This window comes from Eptatretus burgeri, chromosome 2 (genome assembly GCF_056783735.1).
Source record: "Eptatretus burgeri isolate ZD-2024b chromosome 2, Ebu_testis_v1, whole genome shotgun sequence".
Taxonomy (NCBI): domain Eukaryota; kingdom Metazoa; phylum Chordata; class Myxini; order Myxiniformes; family Myxinidae; genus Eptatretus; species Eptatretus burgeri.
In genome coordinates this window covers 2483382-2501351 of record NC_140962.1, presented here as the reverse complement: position 1 = coordinate 2501351, position 17970 = coordinate 2483382, and the positions used below count along the sequence as shown (strand labels likewise).

The window sequence follows — 17970 nt, the reverse complement described above, 5'->3', positions numbered from 1 at the left end:
TAGCTTTTTGAAAATGCTCCTACACACAAGTGTAAATTGTAAATTGTTATTTATTTTTATTTACCCTTGTGCAGAGTATGGAAAAAAATATATGGTGCAAACTGGATAATCAAAATACATCCAATAAACCCTCGTAATTGTTATCCATGTTGTTGAACACAACAGCATCACTCTTTCATAACCTTCCTGGTACCTTTTTCTATATCTTATTTTTAATTCCTGTTTTGGGAAGTGGAACAGGAAGCAATTTTATGCAAGTTATTTTCTTCCATTAAAATATCAGAAATTAAATCGTTTGATTTGAATGGTTTGTTTGATTTGAATAATTTGCTAAAATATCAGAAATTAAATCATTTGCTTTGAATCGTTTGTTTAATTTGAATAGTTTGTTAAAATATCAGAAATTAAATAGTTTGATTTGAATCATTTGTTTAAATATCAGAAATTAAATCATTTGATTTGAATCATTTGTTTGGTTTGAATAATTTGTTAAAATATCAGAAATTAAATCATTTTATTTGAATTGTTTGTTTGATTTGAGTAATTTGTTAAAATAGCAGAAATTAAATCATTTGATTTGAATCTTTTGTTAAATTTCAATAACTTGTTAAAATATCAGAAATAAAATCATTTGATTTGAATCGTTTGTTCGATTTGAATAATTTGTTAAAATATCAGAAATTAAATCATTTGATATGAATCGTTTGTTTGATTTGAATAATTTGTTAAAATATCAGATATTAAATCATTTGATTTTAATAATTTGTTAAAATATCAGAAATGAAATCATTAGATTTGAATAATTTGTTAAAATATCAGAAATGAAATCATTTGATATGAATCGTTTGTTTGATTTGAATAATTTGTTAAAATATCAGAAATTAAAGAATTTGATTTGAAAAATTTGTTTAAATATCAGAAATGAAATCATTTCATTTGAATTGTTTGTTTGATTTGAATAATTTGTTGAAATATCAGAAATTAAATCATTTGATTTGAATAATTTGTTAAAATATCAGAAATTAAATCATTTGATTTGAATAATTTGTTAAAATATCAGAAATTAAATCATTTGATTTGAATTGTTTGTTTGATTTGAGTAATTTGTTAAAATAGCAGAAATTAAATCATTTGATATGAATCGTTTGTTTAAATTTCAATAACTTGTTAAAATATCAGAAATAAGATCATTTGATTTGAATAATTTGTTAAAATATCAGAAATTAAATCATTTGATATGAATCATTTGTTTGATTTGAATAATTTGTTAAAATATCAGAAATTAAATCATTTGATTTGAATCGTTTGTTTGATTTGAATAATTTGTTAAAATAGCAGAAATGAAATAATTTAATTTGAATCGTTTGTTTGATTTGAATAATTTGTTAAAATATCAGAAATTAAATCATTTGATTTGAATAATTTGTTAAAATATCAGATATTAAATCGTTTCGTTTGAATAATTTGTTAAAATATCAGAAATTAAATCGTTTGATTTTAATCGTTTGCTTGATTTCAATAATTTGCTAAAATATCAGAAATTAAATCATTTGATTTGAATCGTTTGCTTGATTTGAATAATTTGCTAAAATATCAGAAATTAAATCATTTGATGTGAATCGTTTGTTTGATTTGAATAATTTGTTAAAATATCAGAAATTAAATCATTTGATTTGAATCGTTTGCTTGATTTGAATAATTTGCTAAAATATCAGAAATTAAATCATTTGATATGAATCGTTTGTTTCATTTGAATAATTTGTTAAAATATCAGAAATTAAATCATTTGATTTGAATAATTTGTTTGGTTTGAATAATTTTTTTAAATGTCAGAAATTCAATCATTTGATTTGAAGTTTGTTTGATATGAGTAATTTGTTAAAATATCAGAAATTAAATGGTTTGATTTGAATTGTTTGATAAATTTCAATAATTTGTTAAAATATCAGAAATAAAATCATTTGATTTGAATCGTTTGTTTGATTTGAATAATTTGTTAAAATATCAGAAATTAAATCATTTGATATGAATCGTTTGTTTGATTTTAATAATTTCTTAAAATATCAGAAATGAAATCATTTGATTTGAATAATTTGTTAAAATATCAGAAATGAAATCATTTGATATGAATCGTTTGTTTGATTTGACTAATTTGTTAAAATATCAGAAATTAAAGAATTTGATTTGAAAAATTTGTTAAAATATCAGAAATGAAATCATTTGATATGAATCGTTTGTTTGATTTGAATAATTTGTTGAAATATCAGAAATTAAATCGTTTGATTTGAATAATGTTAAAATATCAGAAATTAAATCATTTGACATGAATCGTTTGTTTGATTTGAATAATTTGTTAAAATATCAGAAATTAAATCATTTGATTTGAATAATGTTAAAATATCAGAAATTAAATCATTTGCTTTCAATCATCTGTTTGATTTGAATAATTTGCTAAAATATCAGAATTTAAATCGTTTGATTTGAATAGTTTGTTTGATTTGAATAATTTGTTAAATATCAGATATTAAATCGTTTGATTTGAGTCATTTGTTTGATTTGAATAATTTGTTATAATATAAATTAAATCATTTGATGTTTTTTTTTGGTCTCATTTTAATCTGATACTCTTCACCAAGTCTTGTTTTTGATTGGAAATACAAAAAGATTTTTACCAGTACTTGTATGATAATTCATTTAATTGACTAAGCCGTCATTGTGATGTGTTATAGAAAAAAACAAAAACAAACAATAACATGTTTAATTTTGAAAGGTATGATGATTTTCCAATGTATGGGCAAGCAAGTGAATGAATGTGAGATTGATTTCTGAGCATAAGCCAAGTCAAATACCAAATGAAGTTAATCATGAGCAGATAAGAAAACCATGAAAGGAAGTATGTAAGCTGTTAGCAAACACATCCAAAACATTACCCGCAGTAAAGATTTCCACGAGTGTTGCAGGCAGGTGAACAAAGTTGATTACAGTTGGCAAATGCAAACACCAGGTCACATGTCGTGATAATTTCCCTCAAAAAAAAAAAGTGAGGAAAAATGCCAAATGGCACATTTTGTTTTGGTTAGCACTCTGGGATAATGAAGGTACCTTGTTCTTCAGTGCCATCATAGGCTGCGACATCATCGCCATGTTTCTTGGCGTTCACTCCTGGCAGGTTGGGGGAGGAGACGAGAGGAAAAAGAAAAAAGAAAAAAAAAAAGACAAGAAGAAAAAGAGGAAGAAGCCAAAAATGTCAGGTATTGCGACAAGACAGCAAAAAAAAATTTTTTTTCCAGCAAAATCCATGACGTAGAACTGAAAAAAATTGCCTCAGTAAAAAAACGTTTTTTTTTTCCCCAAAAAATAATTTTAACCTCGTCGTCATCATTTTTGTCCCCACAACAATTTCAAAAAAAATTGTTTGTGATTAGTGTTCGTTTACCAGACTTTGGTAAATGAAAGAAAAAATACCCTGCAACCAAAATAGGGGATTGACAAGCTTTTAAAAAAGGCTTTCCAGTGAGGGTTGTGGCACACTTCAAAATGCCTTGATGATGATAAATATTGCAAATGAATGATGTGCATTGTTGAAATAAAATGCTCTTTTCTGTTTTAATCCACTCCTTGCTTTTGCAGCTATTTAGCATACATATTTGGTCCAAAATAAGTTATATGATTGGTGAATGTATGAGAAAATTATCTAAAATGCGTGCCGAATGCTTCAACCCCCCGAGAAGTTCCGCTGCTATCTGTTTCTCCGTGTCTGTCATTCCAATTTTTATAGAGTGTAGTTTCAATGCAGTTTTTCCGAGGCTAGTTGTTTTCATGAACTGAAACTCATGAGAACAAAAAATGCTTTGCCAAAGTAATGTTAATTTAAATGGTACGATTCCATAAGGATGCTTAAGTAATAATACTGAGTGAATCAAAAACGGGCTCCAGGACCTTTATGAGGTGAAAGGGGATAGTTTTGGGCTATAACTTTCAATCAGTGCCAGCCAATACAAGAGAGTGCTATTTAAGCTAATCAGGTTCTACATAAAGATAAGTAAAATGAGAGATTGAGTTAATGGGGTGTGAATAAAGCATAGGTGTGAGGGCCAAATGGCTTTTTCCTGTGTTTAAATTTCCTTGCACAAGCTTGTACATCATAGAAGGCTACAAAATATGCTCAAAAGGATTAATGTCTGGGCTTCTTACTGGCAAATGCATAACTTACTTTTGTGTCCTCCAATTTGTTTCCTTTTCAATTGAAATTACGGTAGTTTGAAATGGAGGATTCTCTTGCACACTGGAGTGAACATCAGCCAATGGAACCAGCAAAACATTTCACTAAATGATCCAAGATTGTCAATGTATTGCCGAGTTGTAAATCTGCCACCATTAAGTGCCAGCTCAAGATAATCCACAAGTAAAATTAAACTGATGCAACCCACAATGGACCACCCCATCATGAGTAAACATTTAAAAAAAAACGCATTTCAACTCGACATAGTGCCCACATCTAAAAGGGAAAGGACAGCATTGCGAATTGGCTTGTCACTACCCAGTGACTTTGGCCTAAATAATATAACAATTAAAAAAAAACCATGTACCAGGGTTTGAAAAGCAAAGTCCCAATAACTGGAAGGTTAGGATTGATGACATTGTGGCAGTGATAGTTGGAGCAATGGGAGTAATAAAACAGAGCCTCAGCAATTTTGAAAACTATACCAGGAAATATTACAACGAATAAACTACAATTTGGAGGCTGCGTATGATTAATTGACAATCCTAAAAAGAGTCCTTGGAACAAAGATATGAGAACAGCAGAACATCACAACTTGGTCCTGAAAACGTGATCCTACAATAAAGAGGGTGGATACATTGAACTCTGGGAAGACTCCATTTTACCTTGTCAAACCAGCAAAAGGGGATGATTACAAACGGTATGAGATGCCACCCAAAACCACACAAAACGCACACGAAAAACAATTACACTCAATGGTGTTGCATTGGACAAACGTTGCTGAGTAACATCATGCCACTGACGTGCACTTTCACAGCACAGGACTCAGGAACAAAATTTTTCTATAAATCATGTAAAAGCACCAATTCTTCAGCTGCAAGAGAGGTTTAGTTTTCTCAATGTTGATAGGTATTGACAAAGTCAATATAAAAAGGGAACTTTTAAAGGAGGGAGAGGTGTACTCCTTAGACTTAGAATGAATTACTTGCAGCAGTTAGATACTTCCAGAAGTTTTGTTTCAAAGTTTGAAACTGCCTTGAAAAATCAGCTGAAGATGTTCTTCTTCTCGATGGAAGGATCCTTACTGACTATGCAGACATTTCTGATGTAAAGCTCCTCATTTGTGATGGAAGGATCCAAACTGATTATGTATAAATTAAACAAATTATTTGGAACTTATTTTCTCATCGATACTCACCAGGACATGTTTATGTTGAATAGGTATGCTCTTTCACTACTTTGCTGCCCAATATATCAGACTGTAATTTTGAAAACAATACCAAGCAATATTACAACGAATTAACTAAAATTTGGAGGCTGCACATGATTCATTGACAATCCCATAAAGAGTCCTTGGAACAAAGATATGAGAATAGCAAAACATCATAACTACAACTCGGACCTCAAAACATGATCCTACAATAAAGCAGTGGTATGCCCATGAAGCAGTAAACCTCTCGGGCCTTCTGCAAGGCAGAGCCATTTAATTTCCCTGATTCTTACAGCACTGCCTAGAGTTTAGGGTGAGGGTACTCGAGCATAGCCACCAAGTAGACAGGAGATCTGTCATTGACTAGCTTGGAAGAGTGGCCTTTACGCAGAAACATGCTGCAGGAAAATGCAGACTCGCATCAGAAGAACGTGACATGACCATGGCATGCACCTTTGATTTCTGAACATCTGATTTTGATCTTCACTATGTCCCAATATGATGTTGGTACAGGGGGAGAGACCAAAAACCAAATGATGAAGAAAACACATCAAAGCAAATGCACAGTTGATTGCTGAATGTCAACAACATCACCCATGACATTTGGATTGCTGATTGTCTTGACATCATATTGCATCATAGAGGGGGTATTCTCCATTGTTCTAACTCATTCCACAAAAAAAATTAGAACTACTCAGCCTACAAGAGCTTTGCTCATAATGCAATGAAGCACAATGCTCCCCTGGTGCTCCTGATTCCGATCTACCTCTTCTGGATTCTGTATGTTATATTATAAAGCTCTCAATATGATTGGCATCTCCTGAGATGAGAAAGAAACAAAAGATCTGCTGCTCTCAAATCACAGAAAGGTTGGTGGCCTCTGTTTTATGCTGCACCTCAGGTGATGCTCCATCTGCTCATTCATATCTCTGTTCTTCCCCAGTCCCTTCAGGTGTTAGTCATTACTTCCACCACTGAAGGTGAAGGAGGTTATGTTTTCACCCCTTTCTGTCTGTTTGTGTACAGGATATCTCAAAAAGTTGTGGACGAATCCGGATGAAATTTTGTGGACAGGTTCGGTGTGTGACAAGGACGAACTGTTTAGATTTTGGTGAAGATCCGGATGCGGATTTGCCTACTTGAATTTCTAAGTGATTCTTCACCATTGATCGATTGGGCCAACAACTATATATTGCATGATATCTCAAAAAGTTGTGGACGGATTCGGATGAAACTTGGTGGACACAATTAATGTGTGACAAGGAAGAATTGATTCAATTTTGGTGAAGATCCGGATCCGGATCTGATAATTTTTAAAGTAATTCTTCACCATTGAGAGATAGGGCAAAATCAATATATAACACGATATCTCAAAAAGTTGTGGACTGATTTGGACGAAACGTGGTGGACATGTTTGGCGTTTCACAAGGACGAATTGATTTTTGTGAAGATCCGAATACGGATCTGGATACGAGAATTATTTACTTTTTAAAGTGATTCTTCACCATTGAGAGATTGGGCCAAAAACGATATAGTGCTGTATAGCATGATATTTCAAAAATGGTTTGGGCCTGATATGTTCTCATGGATCAGGCATGATGTGGCGGAGGTATGTGCTCCACCGAGTGCCCTTCTAGATTTATCCTCTGTTATCCCATTTGTGGAACCACCTCTCTTCAGCTATTCAATGGCCACTCTTTCCTCCAGGACTTCAAGATGATGGTAACTCCCATCTCATGTCATCCTCCATCCCTACATGTAATACTTTTCTTCCCTTGTTAACCCTACCTTATCTAATCATCTTACTTTCAAGTTTCCTCCCCTCCTCTCTCCTTATTCCCCTGTTTGATGCATGCACCTGCTGCCCCACTGCACTATGCCGTTGTCTTTTTACCCTCTGTCTCCTCGCTCATTCATGAGCTCTTCCAAACACATAATTATTTTATAAAGACTTTCCTTTTAAGCTGACATCACTCTGGAAGAACATACTGCTGCAGTAAAAGGATAGCATGTCTGCAGAGTGCCTAGTTCGGTTGGTCTACCAGTAGAATATAATTTTTCTGGGACTTATTATAACGAGTATTGCGAATGTAGTATAGTTTTCCAAGATGTCCAAGAGAACTGCCACTTGAGCTGCAGAAGTGCTGATATTTCCTCGATTCTGAAAAAGGAGACCTTCACTAAAGCGAGGATTTACATACAATTTTGTTACTCTGTGCGGAATACAAAATACTGTTAAAACCACTGCCTGACGAGCACTGCAATCTCCAACATTCTTACTAATCAGCCATCCTGTATTATTGGTATATCAATCATTGATAACATGTTTTGTGTGAGTGATCTTTTTTCTGTTAGTCATTGAAAAAAGGTAAATACCAGTAATATCGATTTCCTTCTTTTACGAAGAAAATTCCTTTTGGTAATATCGATCAGCATTATTTGTTTGAGGTGTTGAAGGGGTTTGGTTGTTGTGCCTCAATTAATTCTTATATTAAATTCTTATACAAAATAGCTCCTCCACGAGTCTTGACATTGTACACCAAGAAAGTTATGTCATCATATTTTTAGTTTAATCACAGGCAAAAACGATCTGTTTTCTTTTTTTCTGTGTGAAAGGGATCAAGCAAACCTGTCCTTTGGTGAGACTGTTGCACGCTCTCTCTATTGAGCCTCAGCTAGCTCGCTTGCCAAATAAGCTTTCAGTATTCTCACTCATGCCAGCTGCTAATCCCATGAAAGTATCTGCAAATGATGGTGATCTCTGTGCTGTTGTTATCACTCTGTTAGGGTCCTGTCACAGCTTGATGTTTTGCCAGCGTATGGCAACGTATCAAAATGTATGGAAATCGCTGGCGTACGCTGAACTATTGATGTTTTTTTTTTCCAGTTTTGGACGTATTCATAACGAGTTGGACGTATGCATAACGTATTAGTAATGTACACAGAACGTTTCGATAACATATAGATAACTTATATCAACGAATGCTGAGCGTGTTGTCGGCGTTCACAACCTATGCCCAACGATAGTCTAACTTATGCACAGCGCGGCAGCGTATCGCCGACGATCACGTGGCGTAGGCTATTAATAGGCTGCGGCTCGACGATTCAAATCATAACCGCATTGGACATCGAAGTGTGAAGCCGCTGTCACACCTTGACATTTTAGCCAGCGTATGCCGACGTATGAAAAATTTTCCGAATACGCTGGCACACGTCGAATACGTTATGGGTAAGTTTTGTATACGTTAATAGCACGCTGAAGCACGCTGGCATACGTCGTAGTACGCCGAGTACGTCGACAAATTTTCAGCATGTTGAAAATTTTTCGACATACTCTGCGTATGACACACGTTCCACATATGCTGGCCATAAGTTGGAGGCACGTTATGCGATCGTTGACACACGTCGACACACGTTACTTGTAAGTTACTCATAAGTCGAAACACGTCGGGGTAATGGTTAGCGTCAGTGTTCCAGACTCCCTGTTTTTTTTTTGTTTTTTTTTGGGGTTTTTTTTCTTCGGTATGACGGTGATGTTGACACTTCGATTTCTAGTGCGGTTATGATTTAAATCGTTGAGCGGCAGCCTATTAATTATATTATATTATAACCGCACCAGAAATCGAAGTGTCAACATCACCATCATACCGAAGAGAGAAAAAGAGAAAAAAAAAAAACAGGGAGTCTGGAACACTGACGCGAACCATTACCTCGACGCGTTTCGACTTATGAGTACCTTACAAGTAACATGTGTCGACGTGTGTCAACAATCGCGTAACGTGCCGCCAACTTATGGCCAGCGTTATGTGGAACGTGTGAGTCATTCGCTGGCATACGTCGAAAAATTTCAAGCATGGAAAATTTGTCTAACAGCTCGGCGTACTACGACGTATGCCAGCGTACTACGACATATGCCAGCGTGCTCTTAACGTATACAAAACTTACCCATACGTATTCGACGTGTGTCAGCGTTTTAGACAAATTTTTTATACGTCGGCATACGCTGGCTAAATCGTCAAGGTGTGACAGGGCCTTTAAATATTATGTCAGTGGATAATTGTTGTGTGCTGAATGAAATGCTTGTCACTCAAGTTGTTCAACAAGTGTTGTTTTTGGACACTAGACATTTCATCATCCTCTATCCCCTTGGTTCTCCCACCCAAAAAGTGGTAATTCCAAATGTTCTGTTTGAAGAATGATGTAATATTTGAAGCAACGTTGAGGTGTGGTTGTTTTGGTGTGGTTGTGTCTCACAATGATGATCCTCATGGGTTGTAAATATGAATGAGCTCGTGTTGTTACAAATTTTGGGAGGTTACGAGATACATTTTGTTACGAGTTCATGGTCATAAAAAAGTTTCAAAATTCACTTTAAAATATTATGATTATCAGAAGTATATGTGACTAACTAACAAGTCTGTGGGCCCCAGGCCCCAGTTTTGATGCGATCAGTTTTTTGATTTTCAAATTCTAAGAACAGGGAAATAGGTAGAGAAAGGGTGTATTGACGTCACTTGCGAGGAGCCAACCACAGTACACCGAGTCATGCACAGCCAATCAGCAGCATCTTGCCACTTGTCACCAAGCCACTCAAAGCATAGTTTGTGGTTGCTTTGTCTGTGCATTTATTAATGTGAATAATGAAAATGTTTTTACGTACATCAATTTTTTGGTCGATGGAGGCAGTCAAGTTGGAGTCAGCAGCAAAGTCGCCAGCCGGAGAGAGGTTGCCAACCAGAGAGAAGTCGCCAGCCAGCTACTTAACTGTCCGGGCGATCGAGCCCCGAGTCGGTCGAGTAACGCTGAGGAGTGAGCGGGCTCTTAAAGAGCATCAACTCGTAAAGAGCAAGGCCTGTTCGCTCCTCTGAAGTGTCGTCGGCCAGGCCCGATCGACCAGGCCGGACTGCTAGGCCTGGACCAACCAAGCCGCCATTACCACAGCTGCAGCTTTGACCATAGGGACATACGGAGGGTCGCCGACAAAAAGACCATCGAGTCGCCTCAAGGGCGATAAAGGTAAACTGCACGGCCTCGTGGAGCTCCTTCGGTCATCACAGCTCCGAGGAACATTAAAGGCTTATGAGCCCAGTTCTCTTCTTTCTTTTCTGGGGTTTTTGCATGGAAGTCTGTGGCGCCTTGTCCTTAAGTAGTGAACTGACTAAGTGCATGTAGATAATAAATAGATATCGGCTGTAGGTCTTTTTGCTCATGTCTTGTCCCCTAACCCCCATTCATTGCATATGTGCATTTGAAATAAATGTCCCCTTTGTTGAAATGTCACCTGCTCGTTGCATCCTTTCCTACCATTGACTGCCATAATTGCATTCGGAATAAATAGCTGGCTGATTAATAGCCGATAAAACGTACATCTGGTCCGACGGGGCTTGGCGATATAAAACCGCTCGGCAATCGCAAACGGAACGAGCTGCTTAAAAGCGGCTCGTTTTCGTGCAGGCACTGTTGAGGTGTAAATCCCCGGCATTTCTGTCTGTGCGAATAATTAGGTACATCGACAATTTGGCGATCAACCCTGTAGCACGTGGACAGAAGAGATGGCCGATTTATGGTGTGGTTAACAACACCCGTAGCTGGTTTTCGGCGTTGATCCGAAAAGCTGCGACTAGATTGTTCGTTCGGTGGGCGCGCGCGGCCGCAATTTAGATCAAGGCGGTCGCCCGCACGCCGAACGGGCGAAAATGTACAACAAAATCAATAATACACATATTAATCCCTCAAATGTTCAAACTGTTTCCTCCCGGCATTCACATTCACACATTCACAATATTATAATACTGGTAAAATCCTTACTGTATACCTACTTTTGCAGCCCCCTGTATATATTGTTACGGTTGTGGAAATTCGCATTACACCATAAAGAGTCCTCAGGTGAGATATATCGGTAAGTTCATGTGTAATTAGCCCAAACCCGTTCTATAGAGGGAATATGTGTGATTCATCCGGGCTGCGACGCTTTGAGTTAGCCATTTTTTTTCTCTATTGTTATTTTCGACCATGAAGCCGCCAACAACGCAAACAGCCACTACCTTTACCTCCACAACGCCATCACGCAAACATCGCTTCACCGCCATTCCCAAACGATGCCCGCCAAGCACCAAACCACCACAGCAAACTCCCCACCACCTTCGCCTATCTCCTTCTCCAACCATCGACCACACAACCAGTCAACACCAAACGTCGTGCTCTCCAGGGCCCGTTCGGCGATTGGTGCCGAACGCATCGAGCCGCGAGTGCGAATGGCGGCCTTTCCGAGGGAGAAATTCTGATCAGGAAGGCTTCACGCCCCCTTTTTCTCCGTCCAATGGGCGAGCGTCGGGCGGTATGGCCCCGCCTCCAAGCGCGATGAACGTGGATTCTTTACGAGAGGAATTCGGATCAAAAGAGGTTCATGCCCCCTTTTTGCCGCACCAATGGCTGAACAGAGGGTGGCATGGCCCCACCTCCAATCGCGTTTTGATCCTGAAATTTGCATATAGGCTCCTCCTGCGGCCTATAAAGACGCGAGCATAAGGCGACTCGAAGAGTTCGCGCGGGTCAGTTGCAGGCGGCTTGTCAGGGCAAGTGAAGAGTTCAAGTTCGAGTCAAGTGAAGACAGCGGTCAGCAACGAGGTTGCGGTGTGGGGGTCGCTCGTCTCATCGCGGGGTCCAAGCCAGCCAGCCATTCCCCTCTCCCTGAGCATCAGCAATTACGCCCCCCCCCATCCGTGCTGAGATAGTGCCGAGGGGCCCCGTTCCTCCCCCACCCTAAACGTGGTGCCAACAAAACTGCTTGCGCGGAGCACGCCGAAGAGGGCTCGCCGACCACGCCAGGGGCATGGAGTCGGGGCGCAGCTGCGCGAACATTGTGGCTTGCCCGCCATCGCGTCACGAGGACGCGGGTGAGACCTTCTCGGTCTCGTGGACCTGGCCGCTCCTCCAGGATCCATGCACATTTGGTCCATGGACCTGTCTGCCTCCTTGCCTGTGAGGGTGGCTTTCTTTCCTTTGCTTTTTGTATGAGTGATGTGGCGCCGAGTCCCGACAAATAGAACTGTACAAGTGTTGTAAATAATTGCCCATTTATTCGGTCGTATTGCATTTGCTTTTGTTGCATCTTGTCTTGACTGTAATATACGTGCCTTCCGTGTTTCCGTCATAAATGTGCATTGCTTGTTGAACTGTTTCCCGCTTTGCTTTGTCTCCTTCCTTTTATTGAATCTCCATCTTGCATCACGTAAGGGATTCGTAGTGGGTTTCAACATCCCGGTAATTAATCGGAACCGTCAAGGTCGACGATAACTCCGCTCGGTTATCCCTGTAATACGGAACGAACCGCTTAAGCGGTTCGTGTCCGGAGTCGGCCTGTGGCGTGGTACAACTCATCGGTATGCTACTCGCGCGAGTACTTAGGTAAATCGACCATTCGGTGATCGGACCCTATTTCGCGCGGGTCGAATGCGGACCGAGTTGTGGTGAGGTTAAACCCCCACCCGTGACTGGCTCCGGGCGGTAGTTCCCGGAGGGTCACGACTGAATTGTCCGTTCCGGTGGGCGAGGCGGCCGCTTTTGGCTACACGCGGTCAATCGCACGCCGGCGGGCGCGAATTCGCAGCACTGGTGTCAGGAGTGGGATTCAAATCCACCTCGGTCTCCAACTAAATTTACGGGAATCGGTTCAGGGGTGAGTGAAGTGACCCCCGATTCCCTCCAAATTACGAGCGCGTTAAATTAAATCCGCTTATGTGAAATAAGATGGCATTTCAAGGCGAGCGGGTGCCGGGGGTAGAAATGTATATGTCTTTTAATGTAGAATCCATGGCCTGGGACGGTACTTGTAATTACAATCCGTGGGGAAGCTCAACCCAATATTCTGAGCAGGAACTCTGCTGGCAAACTGAGTCGCATAATGGCGGCGCGATCGCACCTCAGCGCAGCATGGAGCGAGCAGCTATTTATGGCGCGGCGAATGGCGCGACACGAGGCGAGCGCTCCCAACAACCGTTTCAAACCACGTGGGCATGGCAGGTGAGGTCAAGCGCGCCAACGCCGGACATTGGCGGGCTTGGGAAAGAATTGAAGGAAGAATGGAGGACCGAGCTCGAAAAAGAAAAACAGAAACACGAGCTGGAACTAAAACAATTAAAGAAAGAACTATTGGAGAAGTCAAGACAGGCCAAGGAACGAGAGGGAAAAGTGGGGGAAATAGAATTGAGGATCCAAAAGTGGGAACAAGGGACGAGCGAGCTCAGCAAGAGAATGGAGGAGGAGTGAATTGGTAATTCCAAGGATAGAGAGAACTTGGAAGAGGAATGGGGAAAAAAGCTGGAAAAGGAAAAAGGTGAACATGACTTGGAATTAAAAACACTGAAGGAAGAGGTAAGATCAGGCAAAAAGAAAATAGAAATCCGAGAAGGGACGATAAAATTGAGAGAGGAATGGCTTTGAAAGAGGAAAGGAATACGGGAAGAAAATGGACGAAATGAGGAGGGAAGCCTGGGAAAGTTGTGCAGAAAGGAGGAAAGAAGCATGCAAATTGAGAGAGGAATTATGGGAAAAAGCTTCTGAGATACTGAAACACGAAACCAAAGAGAGAGGATTACAAAACGAGTTGAGGATGGTGAGAGAAGAAAGAACAAGGACGGAGAATGAAACGTTAAAGAACCACACTGTACAGATTGAACAGCTGGAAGTGAAGGAAACCACGAGATTGCAGAATGAGGAACAAGAAAGACAGTGGAGTGAGAAACAAAAAGAAGAACGAATGAGACAGGAGAAGAAAATTGGTCAATTGAAGGAAATAACAAGATTGCAGAGTGAGGAACAAGAGAGACAATGGGATAGAAAACAAAAAGAACATGAAGCTGAGGTTGACCAATTGAAAGAAAAGGCGAGGCTGGAGTGCGAGGAGATAGACAAAGAACAGCGAATGAAACACAAAATGGAAATGAACCAAATGAAGAAAACCATGAAACTGGAGAAGGAAAGACAGGAGAGGAAACAAGGAAGAGTAGTGAGAGAACAGCAAATGAAATACAAAAGGGAGATTAACCAAATGAAGCAAACAACGAAACTGGAGAAGGAAGGACAGGAGAGGAAACAAGGAAGAGAAGAGAGAGAACAGCGAATGAAACACAGGAAGGAAATGAGCCAATTAAAAGAAACGATGAGATTGGAGAATGAAGAGCAGGAGAAACTGTGGGGTAGAAAACAAGAACAATGTGAGTTTGAAATTTAACAACTAAAACGGGGAGCAAGATTGGAGTCCACGGAGATTGAAAAACTCCGGAGGGAGAACGAAGAACTCAGGAAGTTCCGAGAGGAGGAACGACTCAGAAGGAGCCAGGAAGTAGAACAACGCAATAAGGTGGGATGTGTGACAGCACCACAAGGAGCAATGTCGGTGGTGCAGGACTGAATCGACACCACTCGTCGGATGAAGGAACAGTTAGGACCTACCCTAATAAAGGAGACACAAATAAAAATGGAGAAGATGGAAGCAACAGAGACAAAGAAGGAAGTAGAAGTATTGCCAGAGACACGGGAGATAGACCGAGTCGAGAATAAATTAAATGGAACGAAGGAGGAAACAGAGACGAGGATCCAGGAAGAAACTAATAGACACAAAGAGGCAACAGAAATAAAATGTATAGAGACTCGGGAGAAAGAAAAAATAGAGGAGAGACTGCACGATAAAGACGGGGTTGAAGGAACAGAACACACACACGGAGTTAGCGAGGCTTAATGGGAGCGAGCTCGTGGACTGTTTTGTGGCACGGTGCAAGCAGCTGGATGGCCTCCTTCGGGAACGGAGGGAGACGCTATTCTCCCTTGAAGCGAGTCACGACCAGGTGAGTTCGGTCGTGCCGGGCGGAGTCGAGGGGGCGAGTGCTGTGGACGGGTGCACGTGCAGCTTGGGGGGTATAGAGGCCCCGGGAACCCTTGTGGAGACACGAATCCCCAGTGTGGTTGTGCAGGTGTGTGTGTTTGCGAGTGTGCGGAGATGTGTGCTTTCCAGCACGCATTGTGCGAGTGAGACCCCCTGTGTGAGTGAGAGGGTCCGTGTGAGAGAGAGTGTGTGTAAGAGAGCGGTACGAAAGGGAGATCACAGTGGGCATGTGCGAACATGCAGTCGCGTCTCCCGGGGTGAATGTCATGGAGTGGAATCTGAGCGTTGTAATATGCAGGAGTGTGTGCATGGAACGGAGACGACTGCGACAGAGGGACAAGGGCCGGGTAGCAGCCGTAGCTGTATTGGGAACCGCGCCGGGTTTGCCCAGCAGCGAGCGCGAGGTCCATGCTGTGCAACGCATGAGGCCGCCACGTGCGCGCTTGCGGGAGTAAAACCCGGTCCGGAAACGCCAGCGGTGGATGTTGCCGATCCCGCGGACGGTCAAAGCTTAGGCTGGGATAGACGAATTTGGACCGGACGGGTTCTGCACGCGAGCGTGTGTGAAGCTCCAACGGGCAAAGCACATGTGTTTGCGTGGGGAACCCCTCGAAACGCGAGGCTTGTTTATTTTGATGCGCACGGTGACGTCATGGCTGCATGTGTGGTTGGAATCCGACAGGAGGGTGAATCCCTGCCGGATGGTACCGTCCAAGAGGGACGAGGGACGCGAACAGCTGCCATGACGTCATGCCAAGGGTGCGCGGCTGTGAATTGCCACGCTGGTGCGCAGGTTGCGAGTTGCCGCGCTGGTTCTGTGCAATGAAAAAAAAAAGAGGAGATTGAGCAAAGCATGCCTCGCTTTGGGTAAACAGGATTCCCTGGGCAAGGAGTGGAAGACCCCTGTCCAGGGCACAGGATGGAACTAGTTCGGGGGAAGGGTTAGCTTAGCTTGACCGGCTTCATGGGGCAGGGGTAAGTCCTCATGGAGCCCGTGGAATGGATTAGGTAGAGGGATTTAGATGCGATTTAGGTGGGGAAAGTGATTTTTGGATTTGAGCATAAAGACAGACTTTGGATGTGTAGAGGGGACGTAGCTTAGCTTTGTAGGTTAAAAGGAATGTGCTGCAGTGTAAGGGACGACGTGGGAGCACGAGGTTGTTAGGGGATGTAGTGAGCAGGATGGCAGGATTCAGCGGTGAGTTGTGGGTTGTGAAGTGGAAACATGTGCTTGGTGAGTGAGTGAGGCCAGCGGGTCTGTGTGAATGGAGCGAATGTGGAATGCATGGTGCGATGAGTGATTGGGGGGGAGGAGTGATTTCCGCCCAAGGGACCCCGGGGTCAGGATAAAGTGAGTTAGTGGGTTAGTTAAATTGACAAAATGGAAGTCTTTTTGCTGTTGGTGTGAGTGTAGGCTCGAAACCTGTTTTGGAGGGGTGCAGGAGCCCTGTTGACGGGCTGGGAGGGTGGCTGCGAAAGGTGAGTATCACAGAGTGGGTACCCCGGGCACCGGGCGAGTCGGCCACGGTAGGCCAAGGGCCCATGGGGGGCTGGGATAGTGTAGTGGGCATGGGTGCGCCCACATGATGCGGGGGCCCGGGGTGCCATTAGCCGCGTGGGCAGTGTCATGGGCACGGGTGACCCTCAGAAAGGGGCCCGGGAAGCCAGCCTGCCACGTGAGCGTTTCAGGGGAGTCGCCATAGAGGGCACGCTCCGGTGTTTAGGGAGCTGGTAGGCTCAGAGGCATTGTAGTGCCCGGGGGTGCCATAGCTGGAGGAATCGGCAGAGGGTAGTGCCTGCCAAGCGAGCCACGCATCCCAGCCATGAGACCGTGTGAGGGCACGGAAGGAAAATTGCGGGCTGAGGCCTGAAATTTGCGAGGACACCAACAAGGCGATGGGAATCTGGGTTGATAGAACCAAGAGTCTAAGCAAGAGGCGCTTGTTGAAAGCCCCAGGGTAGTTCAAAAGTTAAATGGATAGGGTAGATAGGAAGTGTACCCCTCTGCACCATCCATCCCTTTGCTCTCGCTGTGGGCCGCTGGACCCACTTTGGGTTAAGATCGCTGAAGTTTGGGGAGTCCATCCTGAGGCTTCATTGGGCCTCGACGCAGGACGCTAGCTCTCCCTTATTCCCCTCCAGGAAGGGAAAGTAGGGGTTGGGAGTAGGCGAGATGACAGGATAGGTTAGCCGAACAAAGACAGTAAAGGGGGTTAGGGGATGATTTATAGTGGGAGGTATAGAAATAAAAAACAAACAAACAAAAAAAGTTGGGGCTAAATTGGGTTTTGACAAATTAAGGGGGTGGGTATGGACAGAGACAGACAAAGGTGATAGGTTGGGAGGGAGACAGTAGGTAGGTCCAAGCCCGCCTTCCGAGTGGCTAGCACCACCGCACTCCCTCCACCAACCTCCACTGAAAGGCAAAGGCTGGCCAACTTCATCGGCTGGCTGTGTTACTTCAAGGCCTGTGCCGGTCAGCTTCACTGCCAGCTGTGTTTGCTACAGCAGCCTTGTCATGCCTTGCCTTCCTGCTTTTGCCATCCATGCCCACGGCCCACGTTCACCAGCCCTGTTCTGTTTTGCATCCCCCCCCCCCGTTCATTTCCATGTGCGCCGGGATCGATCAAGTTGCAAGGACTGTCCTGTAGGCAG

General features: G+C 42.1%; 1 protein-coding gene across 9 annotated transcripts in view; it reads right to left on the bottom strand.

Moving 5' to 3' along the window:
• Window positions 1-17970, bottom strand: part of LOC147031265 (neuroligin-3-like) — a 374881-nt gene that overhangs the window by 189064 nt on the left and 167847 nt on the right. For 7 of the 9 annotated variants that reach the window (XM_085860583.1, XM_085860621.1, XM_085860611.1 and 4 more), the window contains one exon: window positions 3103-3162. The exons of the other annotated variants lie outside the window; for them this stretch is intronic. In XM_085860583.1, coding sequence (XP_085716709.1) covers window positions 3103-3162 — 60 coding nt within the window. The remainder of the gene's footprint in view (window positions 1-3102; window positions 3163-17970) is intronic. 9 annotated transcript variants of the gene reach the window in all.